The sequence below is a fragment of the Pseudophryne corroboree genome, chromosome 9 (genome assembly GCF_028390025.1).
Source record: "Pseudophryne corroboree isolate aPseCor3 chromosome 9, aPseCor3.hap2, whole genome shotgun sequence".
NCBI lineage: Eukaryota > Metazoa > Chordata > Amphibia > Anura > Myobatrachidae > Pseudophryne > Pseudophryne corroboree.
This window is the reverse complement of record NC_086452.1, coordinates 386,675,085-386,700,721: the sequence shown is the minus strand read 5'-3', so window position 1 is coordinate 386,700,721 and position 25,637 is coordinate 386,675,085. Positions and strand designations below refer to the sequence as shown.

Below are 25,637 nucleotides of genomic sequence, written 5' to 3'. Positions count from 1 at the left end.
CAGTGGGTAAAGGCTTGTGGGAGCTTGGCGGTCAGCCTTGGACTTGTAGTTCCAGGCATAAGAGGAGAGTCGGGCGGCTGAAGCTATTAACGGGGGTAGCGTCTAATGCAAGACGCCTGATGGGGTGGGCAGGGATGGGGGGGGGGATAGTGTACCATGCAGGGAATAATTGACGGCAGTGGGTAAAGGCTTGTGGGAGCTTGGCGGTCAGCCTTGGACTTGTAGTTCCAGGCATAAGAGGCTTGTGGGAGCTTGGCGGTCAGCCTTGTACTTGTAGTTCCAGGCATAAGAGGCTTGTGGGAGCTTGGCGGTCAGCCTTGTACTTGTAGTTCCAGGCATAAGAGGCTTGTGGGAGCTTGGCGGTCAGCCTTGGACTTGTATTTCCAGGCATAAGAGGAGAGTCGGGCGGCTGAAGCTATTAACGGGGGTAGCGTCTAATGCAAGACGCCTGATGGGGTGCAGGGGGGTGGGGTGTGAAGAGAACACATAGGAGTGTACGTCCAGAAATAGAGGGGTGCGCAGGGATGGGGGGGGGGGGGGAAAGTGTACCATGCAGGGAATGATTGACGGCAGTGGGTAAAGGCTTGTGGGAGATTGTCGGGCAGCCTTGTACTTGTAGTTCCACGCATAAGAGGAAAGTCGGGCGGCTGAATCTATTAGCGGGGTAGCGTCTGATGCAAGACGCCTGATGGGGTGCGCAGGGATGGGGGGGGCTAGTGTACCATGCAGGGAATAATTGACGGCAGTGGGTAAAGGCTTGTGGGAGCTTGGCGGTCAGCCTTGGACTTGTAGTTCCAGGCATAAGAGGAGAGTCGGGCGGCTGAAGCTATTAACGGGGGTAGCGTCTGATGCAAGACGCCTGATGGGGTGCGCAGGGATGGGGGGGGCTAGTGTACCATGCAGGGAATAATTGACGGCAGTGGGTAAAGGCTTGTGGGAGCTTGGCGGTCAGCCTTGGACTTGTAGTTCCAGGCATAAGAGGAGAGTCGGGCGGCTGAAGCTATTAACGGGGGTAGCGTCTAATGCAAGACGCCTGATGGGGTGCAGGGGGGTGGGGTGTGAAGAGAACACATAGGAGTGTACGTCCAAAAATAGAGGGGTGCGCAGGGATGGGGGGGGGGGGGGGGATAGTGTACCATGCAGGGAATGATTGGCGGCAGTGGGTAAAGGCTTGTGGGAGATTGGCGGGCAGCCTTGGACTTGTAGTTCCATGCTTTAGAGGAGGGTATTTGATTTGGAAATTAGCGGAGGAAGCTTTTCATTTTGGATGGATTGGGGGGGGTGTAAATTTGGGAAGGGTGATGACTTCAATGAGGGTGCATAGAATAGTCTGGGGGGGGGTTTTATTATTTGGAGTTTGAAAACAACACGCACCCAACATGTTCTTGGGTGCGTGATCATTCAAAGGTTTTGACAGGAGAGACATGGGGTCTGGAGGAGACAATAAGATAAGTGGTGAACTTTATGTGACTCGGATTAGTATGGTGTTTGTATGTAAGAGACTTGGAGTCTACAGATAGGGGTGTAAGGGAGACATAAACATGATTTAATTTGTTTAGTATGGGTGCGCAGGGAGGGGGGGGGGGGGATAGTGTACCATGCAGGGAATGATTGACGGCAGTGGGTAAAGGCTTGTGGGAGCTTGGCGGTCAGCCTTGGACTTGTAGTTCCAGGCATAAGAGGAGAGTCGGGCGGCTGAAGCTATTAACGGGGGTAGCGTCTAATGCAAGACGCCTGATGGGGTGCGCAGGGATGGGGGGGGGGATAGTGTACCATGCAGGGAATAATTGACGGCAGTGGGTAAAGGCTTGTGGGAGCTTGGCGGTCAGCCTTGGACTTGTAGTTCCAGGCATAAGAGGCTTGTGGGAGCTTGGCGGTCAGCCTTGTACTTGTAGTTCCAGGCATAAGAGGCTTGTGGGAGCTTGGCGGTCAGCCTTGTACTTGTAGTTCCAGGCATAAGAGGCTTGTGGGAGCTTGGCGGTCAGCCTTGGACTTGTATTTCCAGGCATAAGAGGAGAGTCGGGCGGCTGAAGCTATTAACGGGGGTAGCGTCTAATGCAAGACGCCTGATGGGGTGCAGGGGGGTGGGGTGTGAAGAGAACACATAGGAGTGTACGTCCAGAAATAGAGGGGTGCGCAGGGATGGGGGGGGGGGGGGGGATAGTGTACCATGCAGGGAATGATTGACGGCAGTGGGTAAAGGCTTGTGGGAGATTGTCGGGCAGCCTTGTACTTGTAGTTCCACGCATAAGAGGAAAGTCGGGCGGCTGAATCTATTAGCGGGGTAGCGTCTGATGCAAGACGCCTGATGGGGTGCGCAGGGATGGGGGGGGCTAGTGTACCATGCAGGGAATAATTGACGGCAGTGGGTAAAGGCTTGTGGGAGCTTGGCGGTCAGCCTTGGACTTGTAGTTCCAGGCAGAAGAGGAGAGTCGGGCGGATGAAGCTATTAACGGGGGTAGCGTCTAATGCAAGACGCCTGATGGGGTGCGCAGGGATGGGGGGGGGATAGTGTACCATGCAGGGAATAATTGACGGCAGTGGGTAAAGGCTTGTGGGAGCTTGGCGGTCAGCCTTGGACTTGTAGTTCCAGGCATAAGAGGCTTGTGGGAGCTTGGCGGTCAGCCTTGGACTTGTAGTTCCAGGTATAAGAGGCTTGTGGGAGCTTGGGGGTCAGCCTTGGACTTGTAGTTCCAGGCATAAGAGGAGAGTCGGGCGGCTGAAGCTATCAACGGGGGTAGCGTCTAATGCAAGACGCCTGATGGGGTGCAGGGGGGTGGGGTGTGAAGAGAACACATAGGAGTGTACGTCCAGAAATAGAGGGGTGCGCAGGGATGGGGGGGGGGGGGGGATAGTGTACCATGCAGGGAATGATTGGCGGCAGTGGGTAAAGGCTTGTGGGAGATTGGCGGGCAGCCTTGGACTTGTAGTTCCACGCATAAGAGGAAAGTGTAGAAATATTGGTAGGTCTATTATTGTTATGTCTATTAATGTTGTGTCGATCTGTTTGTTGTCTGTTTTAGTGTTGTCGACCTTTATGTTTGTCTATCTTACGGTGAGTCTGTTCCATGTGATGTCTATTAATGTTGTGTCGATCTGTTTGTTGTCTGTTTTAATGTTGTCGACCTTTATGTTTGTCTATCTTACGGTGTGTCTGTTCCATGTGATGTCTATTAATGTTGTGTCGATCTGTTTGTTGTCGATCTATTTGTTGTCTATGTTTCTTGTTGTCTAGGTTTGTGTTTGTCTATGAGTGTATTATCGAACTATTGGTTTGTATATATGTTTCGTGTCGATCAGTTTGAATGTCTATATGTTTGTTGTCGATGATTGTGATGTCTGTGATATTTCCGTTCTATGTTTTCTTTTGTCTGTGAACATGTTGTCGATGTTGTCATGTGTCTATGTTGTGTTTGTCGGTGTTGTTTTGTTGTCGGACATGGTGTTGTCGACCTATTGTTGTTGTCGATGTAATGTTTGTCGACCTTTTAGTGTTGTCGATCAAGTTAAGTTCGATTTTAGGTTGTCGATCTGTTGGTTGTCGGTCTTTGCTGGATCGATAAGCCGTCCGGATACCATTGAAATTGTGTGTCAGTCCCTGAATTGGGTCCTCTCTAGTGAATACTGTTGAAAAAAACTCATTTAGTGTGTCCGCTATGTCATTATCATTTTTGCTTAAGACTCCCAACTTGTCTTTCAAAGGGCCTATACTCTCCTTTTTTAATCTCTTGCTATTAATGTATTTAAAGAATTTTTAGGGATTCGCTTTGCTTTCCTTTGCTACTAGTTTTTCAGTTTCTACTTTAGCCGCTCTTATTTCATTTTTGCAATTTTTGTTACATTCCTTATAGTGCTGAAATGACTCTGCTTCCCCGTCAGATTTGTATTTTTTAAATGCTCGCCTTTTCTTGCCCATAAGTTCCTTAATCTTTTTGTTAAGCCACATCGGTTTATGATTTTTATTCCCTTTTTTGCTACTCATAGGAATATATTTGAGTGTATTTTTAGCTAGCAGGAATTTTAGTACCTCCCATTTCTCCGTAGTATTTTTTCCTAAAAACAAACCTTCCCATTCAATATCCCTGAAAAATACCCTCATCTTTTCAAAATTTGCTTTGCTAAAGTTTAAAGTCCTAGTTGAGCCAGTATAGGGCTGTTTGTAGAAACTGATATTGAATGTGACCATATTGTGGTCGCTGTTTCCTATGGGTTCCCCTACTATAATACCCGATACCAAATCCTGATTGTTTGTTAATACCAGGTCTAAGATTGCATTGTACCTAGTTGGTTCCTCAAATAGTTGGACTAGGTAGTTATCATTTAGTGTGTTTAAAAACATACTGCCCCTAGCAGTATCACATGAATCGTTTTTCCAGTTTATCTCTGGATAGTTAAAATCTCCCATCACTACTATGTCTCCTACTCCTGCTGCTTTTTCAATTTGCTTTAGTAACAATTCATCATCAGATGCGTTGATACCAGGCGGCCTATAGCATACACCCAATACTAACTTTTTTGTTCCTTTTTCCCCGCATGCAATTTCTACCCATAATGTCTCAACAGTGTCTACAGTCCCCTCCTGAATATCTTCCCATATATTAGGTTTTAAAAACGGCTTTACGTACAGACACACCCCTCCACCCTTTTTATTTAGTCTGTCTCTCCTAAACAGTGTATAGCCCTCTAGATTGACTGTCCAATCATGAGATTCATCCCACCAAGTTTCAGTAATGCCTATAATATCATACTGTTTGCTTGCTGCAAGTATTTCTAGTTCACCCTTTTTACCAGTAATGCTTCTGGCGTTTACATACATACAACTAAGATAAGTATTTTCCCTTGCGTTAGGGACATCGTTCACCTTATGTGGCAAGGATGACCTGTAATCGTCATTGGTTAGTGCTTTGGTAAAATCCCTTTTAGTACCCATGTTAGTAACCTTACTGCCTGCTCTTACCCTCCCCCCAACTTCTCCCCCATTTCGTTTACTACCGCCATCCCCACTATTCTCACTGCATGACCCGTAGTTTCTAGCTAAACCCTCCCCCCAGGCTCCTAGTTTAAAATCTCCTCCAACCTTCTAACCATCCTTCCCCCCAGCACCGCTGCCCCCTCCTCAGTCAGGTGCAATCCGTCACGACAAAAGAGATGGCGCCTGACTGAGAAGTCCGCCCAGTGTTCCAGGAACACAAACCCCTCTTTCCTGCACCAATCCCTAAGCCACACATTTACCTCCCTAATCTCCCTCTGCCTCCCTGGACTAGCGCGTGGCACGGGTAATAATTCCGAGAATATTACCTTAGATGTCCTTGCCTTCAGTTTCTTTCCTAAGTCCCTATAGTCTTTCTTAAGGACATCCCACCTTCCGCTAACTTTGTCATTGGTGCCAACGTGCACCAAGACCGCCGGGTCTTTGCCAGCCCCTCCCAACAATCTATCTACCCGGTCCGCGATGTGCCGTACCCGAGCACCCGGGAGACAACAGACTGTACGGCGATCACGGTCCCGGTAGCAGATTGTCCTATCTGCCTTCCTGATGATAGAATCCCCTACCACCACCATTTGACTAGGTACCTCTCTATCTTTTATCCCAACCGCGCCAGAGGGACCGCACCTCTGGATGCTAGAGGGAGCAGTCTCCTCCGGCACCGTCATTTCTTCACTATCATCCTCCGATTCCTCGTCCAATCGGGCAAATTTGTTCGGGCTTGATAGTTCGGAGATGTCGTGCCTCCCCCTTTTTTTCTTCCTTCTAACTGTGACCCAACTGGCTACCTGATCATCAGGTGCATTAATATGTATTGGGAATGAGGTGCATTATGTATGGGGGAATGAGGTGCATTATGTATGGGGGAATGGGGTGCATTATGTAGGGGGGAATGAGGTGCATTATGTATGGGGGAATGAGGTGCATTATGTATGGGGGAATGAGGTGCGAGGTGCATTATGTATGCGGGAATGAGGTGCATTAACATGTATGGGGGAATGAGGTGCATTAACATGTATGGGGGAATGAGGTGCATTAATATGTATGGGGGAATGAGGTGCATTAATATGTATGGGGGAATGAGGTGTAATGTGTCTGTGGGTATGAGGTGTAATGTGTCTGTGTGTATGAGCTGTAATATAATATTTGGAGTTGTTAGGTGTAATATTATTTCTGGGGGCATGAGGTGTTAGGTTTAATATAATGTCTGGGGGTTTTGAGGTGTAATATAATATTTGGAGGTGTGAGGTTTAATATTATGTCTTGGGGCGTGAGGTGTACTATTATGTCTGGGGGTGTGAGGTGTATTATGTATGGAGGTATGAGATGTAATACGTCTGGGGGTATGAGGTGTAATATAATATTTGGAGGTGTTAGGTGTAATATTTCTGAGGGTATAAGATGTCAGGTTTAATATTATGTCTGGGGGTTTTGAGGTGTAATACAGTGTGTCTGTGGCTATGAGATGTAATATGTCTGTGGGTATGAGGCGTAATATAATATTTGTAGGTATGAGTTGTGAGGTGTAATATTATGTCTGGGGGTGTGAGGTGTAATATTATGTCTGGGGGTGTGAGGTGTAATATTATGTCTGGAGGTGTGAGGTGTAATATGTCTGGGGTTAATATAATTTTGAAGTATTAATCCCGCCTACTTTGGTATTGGCTCTGCCTACAGTTGGTTTGGTGCCACCCACATGAGGCCACTTTTAGAAATTTTTCCAGGGACACTTTTGTTTCCCAATCCGCCCCTGCCCCCAGATGTGATTGGCCCAGCGGATCCAGTGCTGGATCTGCTGTCCAATGACCCACAGGCGACGTTGGAGGCGAAAGTGGCGGTGCCTGAGTGCGGTGGGCGGGTAGGAATCCCCCCCCCCCCTTCATTCCTCCTCCGGCGCAGCGCCTGTGTACCTGAGTGCGCTGGCCGGGTAGGAATCCCGTCCACCCTCGTTCCTCCTCCGACACCGGCTCCGTCCTCCCAGCCAGCAGCGGCACTCTCCCCTGTCTGTGCTCCTCCGTCCTCCCGCTCCCAGCCATCTCTCTCTCTCTCCCCCTCCTGTGGATTACTTCGTTTGTAAGTATAATTTTAATTTTTACAGGTACCCCTATTGGATTCTACATGGACAAGTGGACGTAATCGGCGTGGGATGTAGGTAAGTATGTGTGAGTGTGTAAGTGTTTTTTTTTTTACATTTTTTAACCCATTCAGACCCTTCTCCATTAAGTTAATGGAAGCCCTGGACAACAAAATTGCATTCATGTCCTCATCCCACTCCCTTCCCAGTCCCAAACAGTAATTTTTATTTAGTTTTTCTATAAAAATGTACAATATATCACAAGTATGATGAGCAGGCTGGCAGCGGGCATTGGCTGCATCAGACTGAGATGCAAATTAGTGGCGGAGGGCTGGGTCAGTTGGTGGGCGAGTTTTTAAGCCATTGGCGGTGGAAGCGGGCATTGGCTCTGCGGCGGTAGGGGTCATCGGCAGGATTCGGAGGATATTATGGCTGTAGTGCCTCACCAGCCACTGACCTCACCGCACGCCACTGCGCCACAGAGTATGTTGATCATCCTAGTAACCGCCACAGAGTACATTGGGCATCCCAATGACCACCATTCAGTACATTGAGCATCACACTGACCGCCATACAGTACATCTAGCATCAACATACAGTACATCAATAATGGTTTTCAACTACATATGTGGTCAGACTCCGATAATCCAAACATCTCAGATAACTCATGAATAGCAATATAAAATAACAAATATAAAATAATAATATAGGCTAAGTTTTGATAAACACACTTGAAGTATGCCTATGAACACCTACAGAGGTGCAACTTTAAGCGTTTTGTGATACAGGAAGGATGAGGTCATTACAAACTAAGGGGGTAATTCAGAGTTGATCGCAGCAGCAAATGTGTTAGCAGTTGGGCCAAACCATGGGGGTCATTCCGAGTTGATCGCTAGCTGCCGTTGTTCACTGCGCAGCGATCAGGCTAAAAATCTGCATTTCTGGGCATGCGTATGGGCCGCAGTGCGCACGCGCAACGTACTTTCACAAAAAACTATGCATTTTTACACAAGGTCGAGCGACTCTTTTCTGTCGCTCTGCTGATTGGAGATTGATTGACAGGAAGTGGGTGTTTCTGGGAGGTAACTGACCGTTCTCCGGGAGTGTGATAAAAAAACGCAGACGTGTCAGGTGAAAACGCAGGCATGCCGTGGGAAACGGGGGAGTGGCTGGCCGAATGCAGGGCGTGTTTGTGACGTCAAAGCAGGAACTAAATAGACTGAAGTGATCGCAAGGTAGGAGTAGGTCTGCAGCTACTCTAAAACTGCTTGAAAAAATTTCAACACTGTTCTGCTAACCTTTCGTTCGCACTTCTGCTAAGCTTAGATACACTCCCAGAGGGCGGCGGCTTAGCGTTTGCACTGCTGCTAAAAGCAGCAAGTGAGCGATCAACTCGGAATGAGGGCCCATGTGCACTGCAGGGTGGGCAGATATAACCTGTACATAGAGAGTTAGATTTGGGTGGGGTGTGTTCAATCTGAAATCTAAATTGCAGTGTAGCAGCCAGTATTTACCTTGCACAGAAACAATATAACCTACCCAAATCTAAATCTCTCTGCAAATGTTATATCTGCTCCACCTGCAGTGCACATGGTTTTGCTTAACTTTAACTGCTAACAAATCTGCTGCTGCTGCTATCAAATCTGATTTAACCCCTAAATTCAGGGGCTTGATACACTTGGGTGGCTCATGTTAGGCATTTTGCTTGGGGGGAAGAATTCTTAAAATTACATTCAAAAGTAGAAAGGGTGCATATGTTTGGACAGCATGCGGAGGCAGAGCATTATTTTTCTATTACACCAATGTATAGGGAGGGGGTAGGATTACAGTATGAAGACAGGCATTCCCTACCATTCCCATAGCTTGGTCATCAATACTCTGTTGATGGCACACACGCATCATACAAAAATTAAGAAAGAGAGTGAGCATTTGGTGGAGGGAGACAAGGCAATAGCAGATCACCTAAATAATTATTTTTGCTCAGTATTTACTACAGAAGAAGGGATGGGGCCACAGTTAAGTTGCAAGGACATTCATAAAAATAAGGTAGATGAAAGTACATTTACAGAGGAGAAGGTCCTTACAGAACTTTCACAACTAAAAGTGGATACATCAAAGGGACCAGATGGGATACACCCAAGGATACTCAAAGAGCTAAAAGATGTGCTGGTTACACCTTTAAATGAATTATTTAACCAGTTACTAAATACAGGTGCTATTCCAGAGGACTGGAAAAGAGCACATGTAGTTCCACTGCACAAAAGTGGAAGCAAGGAAGAAGCAAGTAACTACAGACCAGTAAGCCTTACATCAGTAGTAGGGAAAGTATTGGAAAAACTATTAAAAGAAAGAGTTGTGGAATATCTTACAGGATACAAAACAGCATGGATTTACTGGTGGGAGATCATGCCAAACAAATCTTATTGACTTGTTTGACTCTGTGACAAAAATAATAGATCAAGGGGGAGCTGTAGATGTAGCATATCTAGACTTTAGTAAGGCATTTGACACTGTCCCACATCGCAGACTGCTAAATAAACTTGAAAGCATGGGGGTGGATTATAAAACAGAACCTGGTTGCAGGATAGGAAACAGACAGTTGTAGTTAATGGAGTGCAATCTATGGAGGGAAATGTTACCAGTGGAGTACCCCAGGGATCTGTACTTGGTCCAGTTCTCTTTAATATCTTTGTTGGTGACATTGCAGATGGTATTGAAGGGAAGGTATGCCTTTTTGCAGATTATACAAAGATATGCAACAGGGTAGACACACCGGGAGGGGTAAAACAAATGATTGATGACCTAGGTAGGCTTGAGTAATGGTCAAGAACGTGGCAACTACAGTTTAATGCTAAAAAATGCAAAATCATGCACTTGGGTCTCAAAAACCCAAAGGCTAAATATAGTATCAAGGGTATTATAATGGAAACTACTGAGGAGGAAAGGGATTTAGGAGTCACTATTTCAAGTGACTTGAAGGCAGGAAAGCAATACAACAAAGCAATGAGAAAGGCAAGTCAGATGCTTGCTTGCATAGGGAGAGGAATCAGTAGTAGGAAAAATAAGTGATAATGCCACTGTATAGGTCATTGGTGCGGCCCCATCTGGAATACTGTGTCCAGTTCTGGAGACCATATCTCCAGAACGATATAAATACATTAGAAAGTGTGCAAAGAAGGGCAACTAAAATGGTGCATGGCCTACATCACAAAACGTACCCGGAAAGGCTAAAAGATCTTAACATGTATAGTTTGGAGGAGAGAAGGGAAAGGGGAGACATGATAGAAACTTTCAAATATATCAAGGGTCTTAACAAAGTTCAGGAGGGAAACATTCTTCAAAGGAAGAGAAATCTTAGAACTCGAGGACATACACTGAGACTGGAGGGGGGGAGGTTCAGGGGAAATTTAAGGAAAAATTACTTCACAGAAAGGGTAGTGGATAAGTGGAATAGTCTCCCATCAGAGGTGGTAGAGGCTAAGACTGTAGAGCAATTTAAACATGCTTGGGATAGGCATATGAATATCCTTACAAAGAATTAAGGTTCAAAAAGGGTTGAGATTGCCTAAAGGATAAAAAAAAGGGGCAGACTAGATGGGCCAAGTGGTTCTTATCTGCCGTCAAATTCTATGTTTCTATGTAAATAATTTATACCTGAGCTAAAAATTGCAAACCAGTCCCGGTCTTTGGGTTATGTAGTTACAGCTAACTTCCAGTAGCTGGAATTGTTCTGTGGTTGCAGCAATGGCTTGCTTTTGAGATATTTCTTTTACTACGGACACCATTCCTGTCTTCAAACAGAATCAGTATGAAATCCTGGAGAACAAGATGCCCAGCTTCCCCGCAGCCTAACCCTAACCCTCCCCCTTAGTGCCTAAACCTACAACCCCCCCCCCCCCCCCCCCCCCGGACACACGAGTCCAGTACATCTGCATCCGTCAATGCGGACCCTGGACCCGTCACGCCTACAAAACATTTTGTAGAACAGTACTGCTGGGGACACACTGCAGCATTTCAATCTTGGTGTGTCTGACGGGGCTGCGAGCGGATTTGTACATAAACCATCAGATTTATGTACAAATCTGAATTAGGCTCTCAGGGGTCTATTTACTATGTCTTGGATGGAGATAAAGTGGACGGAGATAAAGGGGGACATGTACTAAGCAGTGATAAAAGGTGAGAAGTGAGCCAGTGGAAGGGTTGCCGATGGCAACCAATCAGCTGCTCTGTATATTTTTTATAGTTTGCAAATTATAAATGTTACGTCATTGCTGATTGGTTGCCATGGGCAACTTCGCCACTGGCTCACTTCTCCACTTTTATCACTGCTTAGTAGATCTTCCCTCCAAGTAATAGACAATCAGTTCCTAACTGTCATTTTTCAAACACAGTCTGTGACATGGCAGTAAGGAGCTGATTGGTTGGTACTTTATCTCCATCCACTTTATATCCTTCCAAGGCTTAGTATATAGGCCTAATTCTGAGTTGATCGCAGCAGCAAATTTGTTAGCAGTTGGGCAAAACCATGTGCACTGCAGGGGGGGCAGATATAAAATGTGCAGAGAGAGTTAGATTTGGGTGGGGTGTATTCAAACTGAAATCTAAATTGCAGTGTAAAAATAAAGCAGCCAGTATTTACCCTGCACAGAAACAGACTTTTTTTTAAATTGCAAATTGTGTTTAACCTTCAGACAGAATCAGTTTGTGTGGCTGTAGTAAGAAATGTACTGTATAAATCTCTAGAAAAGAAACTCCATACACAGTGGCGTGAGTTCACCCCAGTTGCCTGAAGGCAACATAAATATTGGTCGTTCCCCCCCCCCCCCATATATTGATAAATATTAGTGATGAGCGGGTTCGGTTCCTCGGAATCCGAACCCCCCCGAACTTCACCCTTTTTACACGGGTCCGAGGCAGACTCGGATTCTCCCGTATGGCTCGGTTAACCCGAGCGCGCCCGAACGTCATCATCCCGCTGTCGGATTCTCGCGAGATTCGGATTCTATATAAGGAGCCGCGCGTCGCCGCCATTTTTCACTCGTGCATTGGAAATGATAGTGAGAGGACGTGGCTGGCGTCCTCTCACTTTGTTTCAGGGGGCTGCAGTGCAAATATCTTTATTCTGGGGACCAGCAGTATTATAGGAGGAGTACAGTGCAGAGTTTTGCTGACCAGTGACCACCAATATTATACGTTGTCTGTCTGAAAAACGCTCCATATCTGTGCTCAGTGTGCTGCATTTATCTGTGCTCACACAGCTTTATTGTGGGGACTGGGGACCAGCAGTATTACATAGGAGGAGTACAGTGCAGAGTTTTGCTGACCAGTGACCACCAGTATACGTTGTCTGCCTGAAAAACGCTCCATATCTGTGCTCAGTGTGCTGCATATATCTGTGCTCACACTGCTTTATTGTGGGGACTGGGGACCAGCAGTATTATATAGGAGGAGTATAGTGCAGAGTTTTGCTGAACAGTGACCACCAGTATACGTTGTCTGCCTGAAAAACGCTCCATATCTGTGCTCAGTGTGCTGCATATATCTGTGCTCACACTGCTTTATTGTGGGGACTGGGGACCAGCAGTATTATATAGGAGTACAGTGCAGAGTTTTGCTGACCAGTGACCACCAGTATTATACGTTCTCTGCCTGAAAAACGCTCCATATCTGTGCTCAGTGTGCAGCATATATCTGTGCTCACACTGCTTTATTGTGGGGACTGGGGACCAGCAGTATTACATAGGAGGAGTACAGTGCACAGTTTTGCTGACCAGTGACCACCAGTATTATACGTTCTCTGCCTGAAAAACTCTCCATATCTGTGCTGCATTGTAGTATATAGTAGGAGTACAGTGCATAATTTTGCTGACCACCAGTATATAATATATAGGAGTACGGTACAGAAGGCCACTGCTCTACCTACCTCTGTGTCGTCAAGTATACTATCCATCCATACCTGTGGTGCATTTCAGTTTTGCACAGTTTGCTGACCACCAGTATATAATATATAGCAGTACGGTACAGTAGGCCACTGCTCTACCTACCTCTGTGTCGTCAAGTATACTATCCATCCATACCTGTGGTGCATTTCAGTTTTGCACAGTTTGCTGACCACCAGTATATAATATATAGCAGTACGGTACAGTAGGCCCCTGCTCTACCTACCTCTGTGTCGTCAAGTATACTATCCATCCATACCTGTGGTGCATTTCAGTTTTGCACAGTTTGCTGACCACCAGTATATAATATATAGCAGTACGGTACAATAGGCCACTGCTCTACCTACCTCTGTGTCGTCAAGTATACTATCCATCCATACCTGTGGTGCATTTAAGTTTTGCACAGTTTGCCGACCACCAGTATATAATATATAGCAGTACGGTACAGTAGGCCACTGCTCTACCTACCTCTGTGTCGTCAAGTATACTATCCATCCATACCTGTGGTGCATTTCAGTTTTGCACAGTTTGCTGACCACCAGTATATAATATATAGCATTACGGTACAGTAGGCCACTGCTCAACCTAGCTCTGTGTCGTCAAGTATACTATCCATCCATACCTGTGGTGCATTTCAGTTTTGCACAGTTTGCTGACCACCAGTATATAATATATAGCAGTACGGTACAGTAGGCCACTGCTCTACCTACCTCTGTGTAGTCAAGTATACTATCCATCCATACCTGTGGGGCATTTAAGTTTTGCACAGTTTGCTGACCACCAGTATATAATATATAGCAGTACGGTACAGTAGGCCACTGCTCTACCTACCTCTGTGTCGTCAAGTATACTATCCATCCATACCTGTGGTGCATTTCAGTTTTGCACAGTTTGCTGACCACCAGTATATAATATATAGCAGTACGGTACAGTAGGCCACTGCTCTACCTACCTCTGTGTCGTCAAGTATACTATCCATCCATACCTGTGGTGCATTTCAGTTTTGCACAGTTTGCTGACCACCAGTATATAATATATAGCAGTACGGTACAGAAGGCCACTGCTCAACCTACCTCTGTGTCGTCAAGTATACTATCCATCCATACCTGTGGTGCATTTCAGTTTTGCACAGTTTGCTGACCACCAGTATATAATATATAGCAGTACGGTACAGTAGGCCACTGCTCTACCTATCTCTGTGTCATCAAGTATACTATCCATCCATACCTGTGGTGCATTTCAGTTGTGCGCAGTATATATAGTAGTAGGCCATTGCTATTGATACTGGCATATAATTCCACACATTAAAAAATGGAGAACAAAAATGTGGAGGGTAAAATAGAGAAAGATCAAGATCCACTTCCACCTCATGCTGATGCTGCTGCCACTAGTCATGGCCGAGACGATGAAATGCCATCAACGTCGTCTGCCAAGGCCGATGCCCAATGTCATAGTAGAGAGCATGTAAAATCCAAAACACAAAAGTTCAGTAAAATGACCCAAAAATCAAAATTAAAAGTGTCTGAGGAGAAGCGTAAACTTGCCAATATGCCATTTACGACACGGAGTGGCAAGGAACGGCTGAGGCCCTGGCCTATGTTCATGGCTAGTGGTTCAGCTTCACATGAGGATGGAAGCACTCATCCTCCCGCTAGAAAAATGAAAAGACTTAAGCTGGCAAAAGCACAGCAAAGAACCATGCGTTCTTCCAAATCACAAATCCCCAAGGAGAGTCCAATTGTGTCGGCTGTGATGCCTGACCTTCCCAACACTGGACGGGAAGAGGTGGCGCCTTCCACCATTTGCACGCCCCCTGCAAGTGCTGGAAGGAGCACCCGTAGTCCAGTTCCTGATAGTCAAATTGAAGATGTCACTGTTGAAGTACACCAGGATGAGGATATGGGTGTTGCTGGCGCTGAGGAGGAAATTGACAAGGAGGATTCTGATGGTGAGGTGGTTTGTTTAAGTCAGGCACCCGGGGAGACACCTGTTGTCCGTGGGACGAATATGGCCATTGACATGCCTGGTCAAATTACAAAAAAAAATCACCTATTCGGTGTGGAATTATTTTAACACAAATGCGGACAACAGGTGGCAAGCCGTGTGTTGCCTTTGTCAAGCTGTAATAAGTAGGGGTAAGGACGTTAACCACCTCGGAACATCCTCCCTTATACGTCACCTGCAGCGCATTCATCATAAGTCAGTGACAAGTTCAAAAACTTTGGATGACAGAGGAAGCAGTCCACTGACCACTAAATCCCTTCCTCTTGTAAACAAGCTCCTGCAAACCACACCACCAACTCCCTCAGTGTCAATTTCCTCCTTACACAGGAAAGCCAATAGTCCTGCAGGCCATGTCACTGGCAAATCTTACGAGTCCTCTCTTGCCTGGGATTCCTCCGATGCATCCTTGAGTGTAACGCCTACTGCTGCTGGCGCTGCTGTTGTTGCTGCTGGGAGTCGATCGTCATCCCAGAGGGGAAGTCGGAAGACCACTTGTACTACTTCCAGTAAGCAATTGACTGTCCAACAGTCCTTTGCGTGGAAGATGAAATATCACAGCAGTTATCCTGCTGCAAAGCGGATAACTCAGGCCTTGGCAGCCTGGGCGGTGAGAAACGTGTTTCAGGTATCCACCGTTAATTCACAGGCAACTACAGACTTGATTGAGATACTGTGTCCCCGGTACCAAATACCATCTAGGTTCCATTTCTCTAGGCAGGCGATACCGAAAATGTACACAGACCTCAGAAAAAGAGTCACCAGTGTCCTAAAAAATGCAGTTGTACCCAATGTCCACTTAACCACGGACATGTGGACAAGTGGAGCAGGGCAGACTCAGGACTATATGACTGTGACAGCCCACTGGGTAGATGTATTGCCTCCCGCAGCAAGAACAGCAGCGGCGGCACCAGTAGCAGCATCTCGCAAACGCCAACTCGTTCCTAGGCAGGCTACGCTTTGTATCACCGCTTTCCAGAAGAGGCACACAGCTGACAACCTCTTACGGAAACTGAGGAACATCATCGCAGAATGGCTTACCCCAAATGGACTCTCCTGGGGATTTGTGACATCGGACAACGCCAGCAATATTGTGCGTGCATTACATCTGGGCAAATTCCAGCACGTCCCATGTTTTGCACATACATTGAATTTGGTGGTGCAGAATTATTGAAAAAACGACAGGGGCGTGCAAGAGATGCTGTCGGTGGCCCGAAGAATTGCGGGCCACTTTCGGCATTCAGCCACCGCGTGCCGAAGACTGGAGCACCAGCAAACAGTCCTGAACCTGCCCTGCCATCATCTGAAGCAAGAGGTGGTAACGAGATGGAATTCAACCCTCTATATGCTTCAGAGGATGGAGGAGCAGCAAAGGGCCATTCAAGCCTATACATCTGCCTACGATATAGGCAAAAGAGGGGGAATGCACCTGACTCAAGCGCAGTGGAGAATGATTTCAACGTTGTGCAAGGTTCTGCAACCCTTTGAACTTGCCACACGTGAAGCCAGTTCAGACACTGCCAGCCTGAGTCAGGTCATTCCCCTCATCAGGCTTTTGCAGAAGACACTGGAGACATTGAAGGAGGAGCTAAAACAGAGCGATTCCGCTAGGCATGTGGGACTTGTGGATGGAGCCCTTAATTCGCTTAACCAGGATTCACGGGTGGTCAATCTGTTGAAATCAGAGCACTACATTTTGGCCACCATGCTCGATCCTAGATTTAAAACCTACGTTGTATCTCTCTTACCGGCAGACACAAGTCTGCAGAGGTTCAAAGACCTGCTGGTGAGAAAATTGTCAAGTCAAGCGGAACGTGACCCGTCAACAGCTCCTCCTTCACATTCTCCCGCAACTGGGGCTGCGAGGAAAAGGCTAAGAATTCCGAGCCCACCCGCTGGCGGTGATGCAGGGCACTCTGGAGCGAGTGCTGACATCTGGTCCGGACTGAAGGACCTGCCAACGATTACTGACATGTCGTCTACTGTCACTGCATATGATTCTCTCACCATTGAAAGAATGGTGGAGGATTATATGAGTGACCGCATCCAAGTAGGCACGTCAGACAGTCCGTACGTATACTGGCAGGAAAAAGAGGCAATTTGGAGGCCCTTGCAGAAACTGGCTTTATTTTACCTAAGTTGCCCACCCTCCAGTGTGTACTCCGAAAGAGTGTTTAGTGCAGCCGCTCACCTTGTCAGCAATCGGCGTACGAGGTTACTTCCAGAAAATGTGGAGAAGATGATGTTCATCAAAATGAATTATAATCAATTCCTCCGTGGAGACATTCACCAGCAATTGCCTCCAGAAAGTACACAGGGACCTGAGATGGTGGATTCCAGTGGGGACGAATTAATAATCTGTGAGGAGGGGATGTACACAGTGAAAGGGGTGAGGAATCGGACGATGAGGAGGAGGTGGACATCTTGCCTCTGTAGAGCCAGTTTGTGCAAGGAGAGATTGATTGCTTCTTTTTTGGTGGGGGCCCAAACCAACCAGTCATTTCAGTCACAGTTGTGTGGCAGACCCTGTCGCTGAAATGATGGGTTTGTTAAAGTGTGCATGTCCTGTTTATACAACATAAGGGTGGGTGGGAGGACCCAAGGACAATTCCATCTTGCACCTCTTTTTTCTTTCATTTTTCTTTGCATCATGTGCTGTTTGGGGACTATTTTTTTGAAGTGCCATCCTGCCTGACACTGCAGTGCCACTCCTAGATGGGCCAGGTGTTTGTCGGCCACTTGTGTCGCTTAGCTTAGCCATCCAGCGACCTTGGTGCACCTCTTTTTTTCTTTGCATCATGTGCTGTTTGGGGACAATTTTTTTGAAGTGCCATCCTGCCTGACACTGCAGTGCCACTCCTAGATGGGCCAGGTGTTTGTGTCGGCCACTTGGGTCGCTTAGCTTAGTCATCCAGCGACCTTGGTGCAAATTTTAGGATTAAAAATAATATTGTGAGGTGTTCAGAATAGACTGAAAATGAGTGGAAATTATGGTTATTGAGGTTAATAATACTATGGCATCAAAATGACCCCCAAATTCTATGATTTAAGCTGTTTTTGAGGGGTTTTTGTAAAAAACACCCGAATCCAAAACACCCTCGAATCCGACAAAAAAATTTCAGGGAAGTTTTGCCAAAACGCGTCCGAATCCAAAACACGGCCGCCGAACCGAATCCAAAACCATCCAAAACCAAAACACAAAACCCGAAAAATGTCCGGTGCACATCACTAATAAATATATGTATGTATTAGGTTAGGTATATAAGGGAAATAGAGGCTCACCTCCCCATTCACATTGGGACCTACACTGAGATCAAAAGGATAGGATATTTTTATATTGGATCTGTGTAAGTAAAACTATAGCAACATCTTTATGACCAACCCACCACTAAATCACCTAGTAATGGTGTTGTATAGGAACCATGAGAATTCTAACTATATGAAGTATCTTGTGATTGTCAGAAAAGTAACTTCATATAGTTAGAATTCTCACACTTTCTTTACAGAAGCAAAAAGCTTCATCAGTAAGGTGTCTGCTTCCAGTGTGATAGGTAGTGGGTTCTAATCCTGGGTATGACACTTGTCAAATGTGTTTCTATAATAAAGATGGTGTGACTTGTAAGGTGCAGGGATGAAGATATAGTGGCAGCTATCAATTAACTGCATGAGCACACGGTATGTGAGGAGAGGTGCCCCCTACAGAACAGGAGCCCGGCGGCAGCTGACTCCATTGCCTCCCACAGTTACGCTTCTATCTATACATATTTTAATGTTTCACGATACCTCTGTTCCAATATGTTTTGTTTTTCCAACCTAGGTGGCCAAACTCGGGGTGGCAGAAGGAGGAACCACTAGCAAGGCTGAGGTGCAAGTGTCTCGCATGGTCCTAGTGATGATTATGGCATTCCTCATCTGTTGGCTCCCATATGCAGCTTTTGCAATGATGGTTGTGGTAAATCCTGGCATGTATATCAACCCAGTTATAGCCACCGTGCCGATGTACCTGACCAAAACCAGCACTGTCTATAATCCAATTATATACATATTTATGAACAAGCAGGTAAGGCTCCAATTCCAGATCAGCGGCAGAGTAAGATTGTACACCCTTGACAACATTCCCAGAAAATCACAGCAAATTAAGCCATGCTTCCAATTCTCCCAAACCATATACATTTATCACGAGACCACCATGGTAATATACAGTACAGTAAGTAGCGGATTAAAGCAGTTTATAGAGCATTGTAATCCCTAAGCTTGCCTTAGGGCACCTGCTTTACAGTTTCACAGGTCTTTCCCCAGCCACCTGCTTACCCCCACATCCAATTATAAGAGTATTATTGATGACCCAAATTATTTCTCTTCACAACTGCAGACTAGCATCAGGCTCGCAGCTTTGGCCCAGAAGCCTGGCCGAGGGAAGGGAGAGGGGTTCCAAGCAAAAGAGAACTAGCTTGGATCGCTTACTGATCGGGGTTGTGATCAAACAACTTTGCTAGGAAAAACCACCTTTAAATAGCTTATAGTCCCCTGCTGTTCCGCTAGTTCTCCTTTGTCTGACATTCAATAATGCTGAACCTTCAGTTCACTGGCGCTTCTATTCCCAGACTATCGAAGATGAATTACAGGAGTTATTTTATTCACAATGCTGTAATTATCTGGTTTACTGTACATCTCAAAAGACAGTAGATCACTAGGATAATAACCATGAGAGAAGAGGCACTTCTGCAGGCCCTACTCGGGAGAAAGAATTAGCCTAATGCTAACATGTTATATGCGAGGCCATAAAGAGCAATAACAGGCCTGGATGATGGGGTAGGTGTAGCCAAAGAGGCCACATTAGAAGGATGTACATTGTAATTGCTGTATAAACAATATCTGTCTGGGATACGTACGATTTACAGACGGACGGGATGCCGGCTGTCATGATCCCGACAGCGGGATCCTGTCCGCCGGAATGCCGGCAGCAGGTGAGTGCTAGAAAGCCCCTATCGGGCGAGCAGCGCTCGCCAGGCTGCGGGCACGGTGTCTCGCTGCAGGTTATATTCTCCCTCTATGGGTGTCGTGGACACCCACAGAGGGAGAATAGCCTGTGTTGCTGGTATGCTGGTGGCTGCATTTCACCACATGTCAGGATTCCGGCGCTGGTATTGTGACTGACAGGATCCCGTCTGGCAGTATTTTAACTGCTTCCCATCTGTCACTGTCTATGAGAATGGCAGCCAGTTTCCTGAAGTATAATTAGCAAGAGACTATCTGTTAGTGGGGGAACAGAGGTGAGATATGCATTGGTTGGGGGAAGGAGGCTCTAATAGTGCAACAGTGTGAACAATAGACAAAATAACATTATAGCCACAGGCCACTGGTAAAATACATAAGTACATAAATGAGACATGTAAGAAATGTAGCACTACTGTAGTGGTGCATCTGTATTACTACACTCCAGCAGCTAGATTCCTGCATGTATCCCTGTGTTCAGCCTCAGCTGCTGCATAATTAGTAGTTTGCCTCTGTGTGTCTAGCTGTCCAGCTGCACATCCTTTACTTTAATCATTACCTCTCTGGATTCTTGGGGCTGATTGGAGCAGCCACATATAAATTCCCTTCCTGGTCACTCCCAATCTGTTGGTGATAGTTCCTGCTACATGTGAGAACCTGTCAGTCCTGTGAACTCCTGAGATTCAAATACTCTGTCTAGTTAATTTCCCTGGTTTGATCCACCTTGCCTAGAATTCAGGTTTTGTGTGGAACTTCCATACAGACTCTTGCCTTTCGCACTTATATCATTATTGCTACCACCTTGTGCATTGTTGCATTTATATAGTTTGATTGCTTATATCACCTTGTGCATTGTTGCATTTATATATGGTTTGGTTGCTCAAATCACCCTGTGCATTGTTGCATTTACATACAGTCTGTGTTCTATACCAGCCTGTGCATTGTTGCATTTACAGTTTGTGTTAATTATTATTCCAACCTGTGCATCCATTTATAATCTTTGTGCATTGAACAGTGTTATCAAGGTTCTGTTCAGTGAATGTATCACTGTACTGCATTTACTCTTGCCCAGCCTCCAATAGTTGCCTTGTCCTTACATAAGACCTGGGGGCATCTGAGTATGGGGTGGACCTACTTAACCCTGGAAAGGCGGCTGCTAAAGGTGAAGCCAAGCATCGCAAGAGGCTAAAAGACTGCTGGGAAAGGGTAATTGAGTGAGCATCACCAAGAACCACCTGGTAGCCCTTAGAATACCGTAGTCCATGTAACACTGTAGGCATCAAATAAAAATCCTGTGGCACCGGAGACATGAGGTAGGGGTGGAGACATAGCCAGATTAAGGGGAAGGGGAGTGGGGGGTGCAGGGCATACTGTACACCGAGCCCCCAATTGTCAGGGGCCCCCTCTCCGGCCGGAGCACCCCTCCCTCTTATGCAGCAGTAGAACCAGGCAGCCAGAATGTAAGCAGGACGATATGCAGTACAAGCAGAGCCACAGTAGTATCAGCTACATACAGAGATTTCCGACCAGAAGAGAAATAGTGGTATGGAGAGCTGTAAGTGACCCAGGGACCCCAGCATCTCCTTCTCCCTGCCTGGGTGTCTGAGCTCTGTTATCTAATGAGGGTCTAGAAAGAGACCTCCTGAGGCCTGTCCCAGTGTGTTAGTAGTACAGAGGCTGCTGCTATTGTTGCATGTGACAAAATAAATTATAGATTTTATTTGTCTTTGTGTATTTTAAGGTAGTTTAAGTTGTCTTTGTTCCACTACAAGAATATTTTATAAAATAGTTGTCTTTCAGTTAGATGGCACTATAAACAGTATCCAGGCAACTATTAGTTTAAATCTAATATACACCATTGGTTTAAATTTAATATAGGCAATCCATACATCCCAACATGACCCATTCCAGGAGGGTCAAAATGCTTTCTACCTGGACTTCCTTTTTAAATTGCAATCACCTGTGATGAAACCCCTTTCTTATCAATAGTACAACACAGGAAACACCAATCATATATTAAAAGGGAAGTCCAGGTAGAGAGCATTTTGTCCCTCCTGGAATGGGTCATGTTGGGAGGTAAGTACAATCTCATATACCCACTACCCCTTCTCCTTCCGCCAGGGCCCACCCTTTCTTAAGTGCCCTGGGCACCCTTAAGGCTTAATCTGGCCCTGGGTGAAGAGTAATGTGAACACAGGAGATATGAGGAACATAGGACAGATAGTCTTATATCCCTAAAGGTTTTGGGGCCTAGCCATTAATTCAAAATTTATATACGAGAACTTCTAAATTGCAGCCACAACCCTTGTTTAATATGATTCCCCACACAATGCTTGGGAAGTCATCACCAACATAGGCATTTTTGCCCTTCGACAAATATACCCCTATGTCACTATTGGATAACATAAAGCACTTTCTGCCCCTGTGTTGTGTCTGTTACAAATGCCTATGTTCTGTGCTTCTCTGCTATAAAAAAAAAAAAAAGTAATGAATGTCTTAGTTAAAAACATATATCATATATAATATACAATAAGATTCGATTGAATTCAGAATGATGTGGGGCTGCACACATCATTCAAAATTACAACATTTTCCTGTGCACCCCTATGAACAATTACACTTAGCTTTTCGCTGTTTCTTACAAGTTAGACAATAACAGGAAATGTATAATTAGCTGATATAGTTGTTGTTTTTTTGGAACCTTTGAACAATATTAGTAAATTAGCCCAAGAGAATTGTGTAGCAATAACACAGCTACCATTTGATATATCCTTTCATGGTCTCACTAACTGTTATTATCTTTGCAGTTCCAGGAATGTGTAATCCCTTTTCTATTCTGTGGGAGGAACCCATGGGCCATTGAGGTATCTACAGGAGAGACAATAACCTTTAACACCAGCAGTTCTGCTTCCCGAAAAGGACAAGTCTCCCCCGCATGAAATGTATATTTAGTCTACATCACTGTGGTCCCTTCTAATGCTATTAAAGGGCTTTTCCCCTTTAGAAATCATTTTAACCTAATTTGTTCCCAAAACTAGACGTTTATTGTAGGGCCTTCCCCTGGAACCTTCAACATAAACCCTATTTAGCTGGGTCATGGCGCTTAGATATTGCCACCAGCGGCGGCTCCAACTTACTTAGAGTAGGGGTGCTGCTGCTACCCCCAGACCAGAGAGAAGGACATGGAGCATAGGGTCACGGCAGCCCATAGAAGCCGGAGTGGGCTGCGTGAAAGGCAGGAAGCCAGCTCTCTGCATTCGCAGCCCGGTCTGGCAGTCCCGGAGGGAGGAAACACCTCCCAATGTCACTGCCTGTAGTGAATGACAGGTAGGACATCCAATAGGAAGTCACTGTCAGTCACAGTTAGGGTTGCCACCTCATGCATCATCAATTCCTGGAGATCCACCCCCTCCCCCCAATCCCAAACCGACCCCCCGCCGCAGCCGCCCGGCCGAGGGGCCCCTAAAATCACAGCATGTTAAAAATACATTTTTATTATTATTATTATTATTATTATTAAACAGCTAATTTAATACTTATTAAATGGTTATTTTGCATCAATTACACAGTCATTAATCAGAGCTTTGACATAACTGCTACTGGCTGCTCTATAAAAGCTTATGTGATGTGTTACTTGTCACCTGTAGTGCAACTACAAATTCCAGCATGCCATGTGAACCACAGTTTGGGACTTGGTTGTAGTTATATAAGAGCTGCAAACTGTTACCCCTTTTACACCTACGAGCACGGGTCGCAGCCGGGAGCCTGACACGGGAGCTGCCCCCTGCTGCGACCCGTGCTCGGTCCCTTTCCCATTAGCAGTCACAACCCGGCATATGCCGGGTTGGTGACGCTTCTAGCTACACGGCAGGGGCGGCGCAGGGAGATCACATGATCTCCCAGCGCCGCCCATCCATACAGTGTAAACGGGAGCCGTGTCGCATCGACACGGCTCCCGTTTACACTACACCCTACCCGGATCATTCCCGTGTCCTACCCAGGTAAATAGCCGGGTAGGATTCACGGGTCACTTGATCCGGGTTTACCCTTTTCCACTTGCCAAAAACACGGGTAAATGCGCGCCCCCGTGCATTTACCCGTGTTTTTTGAGCTAATGGAAAAGGGGTATTAGTGAAGCATCCTGCTCTGCTCAAGCCTCACACTGTCTCCCCTATTGCTACATTAGTAGTTTCAAGTAACCATACTGTATACTGTATACCAATCAGCCCCTCTGTGTTTGAATGTTTCAAATTGTCACTAAACAGTCTGCAATGCATAAGTAAAGTAACTAACTGCCTTATCATTTTGCATCTAATCTGGCAGGCAGTATAGGAGCCGCTCGCTGCCACAGGCTGGAACGGGCCGGTAGCAGGATAATTAGCTGCTCAGCAGCACTCGATAGAGTCAGCATGCAGCAGACAAAATAATCAATCCACGATTATGGATCCCGGCAAAGCATACAGAAATTACAAACAGCGGGGGACTGATTGCGCCACAATCGCCCCCCAAACAGCGCCAAAGATGAATGGCAAATATCACAACTATGTGTATATAACCCCGCTGGGCATGGCAAATGGTATGGGTACCAGAAGTTCGGGGCCCCACCCCAGTTCCCCATTAAGGACTGACTACAGGTCTTTCCTAAAATAAATAAATGTGAAACATGAATCACTATGGTAGTTTTAATTATATTATTTCAACCAAAGATACAAGTAGATTTATTGGGGTAGATTTACTAAAACTTCTAAAAATGAAAAATGGAGGTGCTGCCCAAAGCGACCAATCAGACTCTGGCTATCATTTCTCTATAGCATTCTAGAAAACTTTACACAGAATCCACTTTTCTGTTATAGAAGCTCTAGTAAATCTACCCCATTGTCTTATAGGGCCTGATTCATAACTGTATGCCATGTTTTCTGCATACAGATGTAGGCTGGGACACGCCCCAAACACATTTGTGACACGCCTGCATTTTTGCCACTATTACTGTCAATCATTTTGTGAATAAATCCTTACTGCGAGCAACATCGCTACCTTGGTGCGTGCGCAGTGCGACTGTGATGCATGTGCAGGTGGATGATAATTGCTCATCTGTGAGAACCTCTGCAATGCGTACATCTCTGAATCAGGTACATGGTGGAAATGTAGAGTTCACGCAGTGACGGCTCCAGAGGTGAGGCTGCAGCGCAGGTCAAAGTTCAAACAGGGGATCTGCACCAACTGCCACCCCAAACGCTGCCAAATGTCGCCGGCCGGGACTCACTGGCAGTTCGTGTGGCTCCTCTATTTGAACTTTGGACTGCGCTGCAACTCCACCTCCGGAGCCACCACTGGGTGGCGGTATGAAAAATATAAATAAATGGTAAAGTGGTGGCATGGCAGACCACTGCTATAGGTGCAGAATATATTGTTGTACATAAGCTTGAACCATCCATATTCTCATTATAATTCAGTATACATTTATATAAATTTCAGTCGTACCTTGGTTTAATGTATAATTAGGCATCTGTTGTATTTATAAAGTATTGATATTTCACTCTTACATTTTTCTCTTTAGATGATTGTATTGAACCAAAAGCTGCTACTGTACTTTCATAGTATTAAAGTTTAGAAATTCTGTAAAGTGTTTTTGAAAGTAAAT

General features: G+C 45.8%; 1 protein-coding gene across 1 annotated transcript in view; it reads left to right on the top strand.

The window, feature by feature from the left end:
* LOC134958831 (parapinopsin-like) overlaps positions 1–22,935 on the top strand; it is a 106,373-nt gene extending 83,438 nt beyond the window's left edge. Inside the window, exons 3-4 of the mRNA XM_063941545.1 lie at positions 18,819–19,061; positions 22,804–22,935. Coding sequence (XP_063797615.1) covers positions 18,819–19,061; positions 22,804–22,935 — 375 coding nt within the window. The remainder of the gene's footprint in view (positions 1–18,818; positions 19,062–22,803) is intronic.
* Positions 22,936–25,637: the final 2,702 nt, after the last annotated feature.